Here is a 1,645-nt window from a genome sequence, read left to right on the forward strand (position 1 = left end):
CGCCGTCGGCGGGCGACTTCAACGTCATCACGGCCGTGCTCGAGGCCGTCGCCGCGTTCGGCGCGGGCGCCGCGGGCGCGTCCGTGCTCGCGCCGGGCAGGAAAAGAGTGATTCAAGTTCGCTTCAACATGAATGTTCCGCGCGTGCGCGTTCCGGGAAAAGCATCCACGCGTCGAGGGCGCTCCGAGAGATGATCGCTCGTCCAAAAATTAGCCGAAACGAGTGGAAAACGACCGAGATATGAGCCTCCAAAGTTGGAAATTTCGCACCCTTTTCCTGCCCAGGTGCTCGCGCTCGGCGCGCTCGAGCACCGCCTCGTCGACGAGCGCTTCGACGCCGACGACACGGCGGACTGGGCCGCGGGGCGCGTCGAGGCGCTGGAGCGCGCCGTCGCGCCTCCGGACGGCGTGGCCCTGGGGTGCCGCGCGCTCGCGGACGCGCCGCACCTGCTCGTCGCGGTCGCTCTCGCGGTCGCGAGCCTCGCGACGGCGGACCGGGGCCTCGTCGTCGTCGCGCTCGCGCTCGCGCCCCTCGTCTTCGTCGACCTCGGGCGCCTCGCGGCGCTGCGCGCCGTCGTCGACGGCAAGGCCGCGGCGTTCGACGCGGCGTTCATGGACGCGCGCGCCGCGGACCTCGCCGCGCGCCGCAGCCCCGACTCGGCGGCGCTCGCGGCCGCCGCCGACGACCTGCGCTGCGCCGCGCTCCTGGCGCGCGACGGCGGCGGCGGCGGCCTCGAGCTCCTGGCCGCGCGCCACCTCCGGGGCGGCGACGCCGCGGGGCTCCTCGCCGCGTTCGGCCACCTGCGGCGCATCCGCGTCGCCCTCGGCAGCCGCCGCTGCCGCGTGTCGCTGCGCACGCTGCAGACGTCGGCGCGCGTGAAGACGCTCGCCGTGGGCGTCGGGCGGCTCGCGTCCGCAGGCGCGGCGGCGTACGCGGCGGGCGGCGACGGCGGCACGGCGTCGGCCGTGTCGCTGTCGCTCGCGCTGGTCAACGAGGCGCGGCTCCTCCTGAGCGACCGCCACTCGGCGACGCGCCAGGTCGCGCGCGACGCGGCCGTCGTCGCGGAGAACGCCGCGCGGCTCTGGCGCGAGTCCGGCGCGGCGGAATACGTCGACGACGCGCTCTTCGCGCCGGAGAACCGGTCGTTCTGGCAGTGGACGGCGGCCTACTCCGGCGGCGCGACGGCGGGCGCCGTCGTCGGCGGGCTCCTCGCGGGGCCGCTGGGCGCCGCGGCGGGCGCGGCGCTCGCCGGCGGGGGCGTCGGCGCCGCGCAGGCGGGCCTGCTCGAGGAGGCGCCGGAGGAGGCGGCGCTCCCGGCGCTGCCGGCGCCGCCGCCGCCGGAGGAGACGGACCGCTGGTCCGACGTCGACTCCGACGACGACCCCGTCGACGAGGCCGCGAGCCTCGCGGAGGTCGCCAGGGCCAAGGCCGCCAGGGCCGAGGTCCTACGCGCGCGAGCCGCGCGGCTCGCGGCGGAGGCGGAAGCGGCCGAGGCGCAGGCGGAGGCCGAAGCGGCGGCGGCGGCGGCCTCGGAGGAGGCGGCCTCGGAGGAGGCCGCGGTGTCGCCGGCGGACGCGGACGCGAGTACGGCGCCTGCTCCGGCCGCGGCACCGGAAGTACCTCCCGAACCACAGCTGCCCGCGGA

At 77.6% G+C, this 1,645-nt stretch overlaps 1 protein-coding gene across 1 annotated transcript; it reads left to right on the forward strand.

The window, feature by feature from the left end:
* Positions 1-284: 284 nt before the first annotated feature.
* On the forward strand, positions 285-1,442 carry AURANDRAFT_68886 (hypothetical protein; the record flags this gene model as incomplete). Its single annotated transcript, XM_009044620.1, has 1 exon — positions 285-1,442. A coding segment is annotated over one exon (1,158 nt), but the record flags the coding sequence as incomplete, so codon positions are not given.
* Between the last annotated feature and the right edge of the window lie 203 nt (positions 1,443-1,645).

Source organism: Aureococcus anophagefferens (assembly GCF_000186865.1).
Source record: "Aureococcus anophagefferens unplaced genomic scaffold AURANscaffold_529, whole genome shotgun sequence".
In the NCBI taxonomy this organism is placed as follows: Eukaryota; class Pelagophyceae; order Pelagomonadales; family Pelagomonadaceae; genus Aureococcus; species Aureococcus anophagefferens.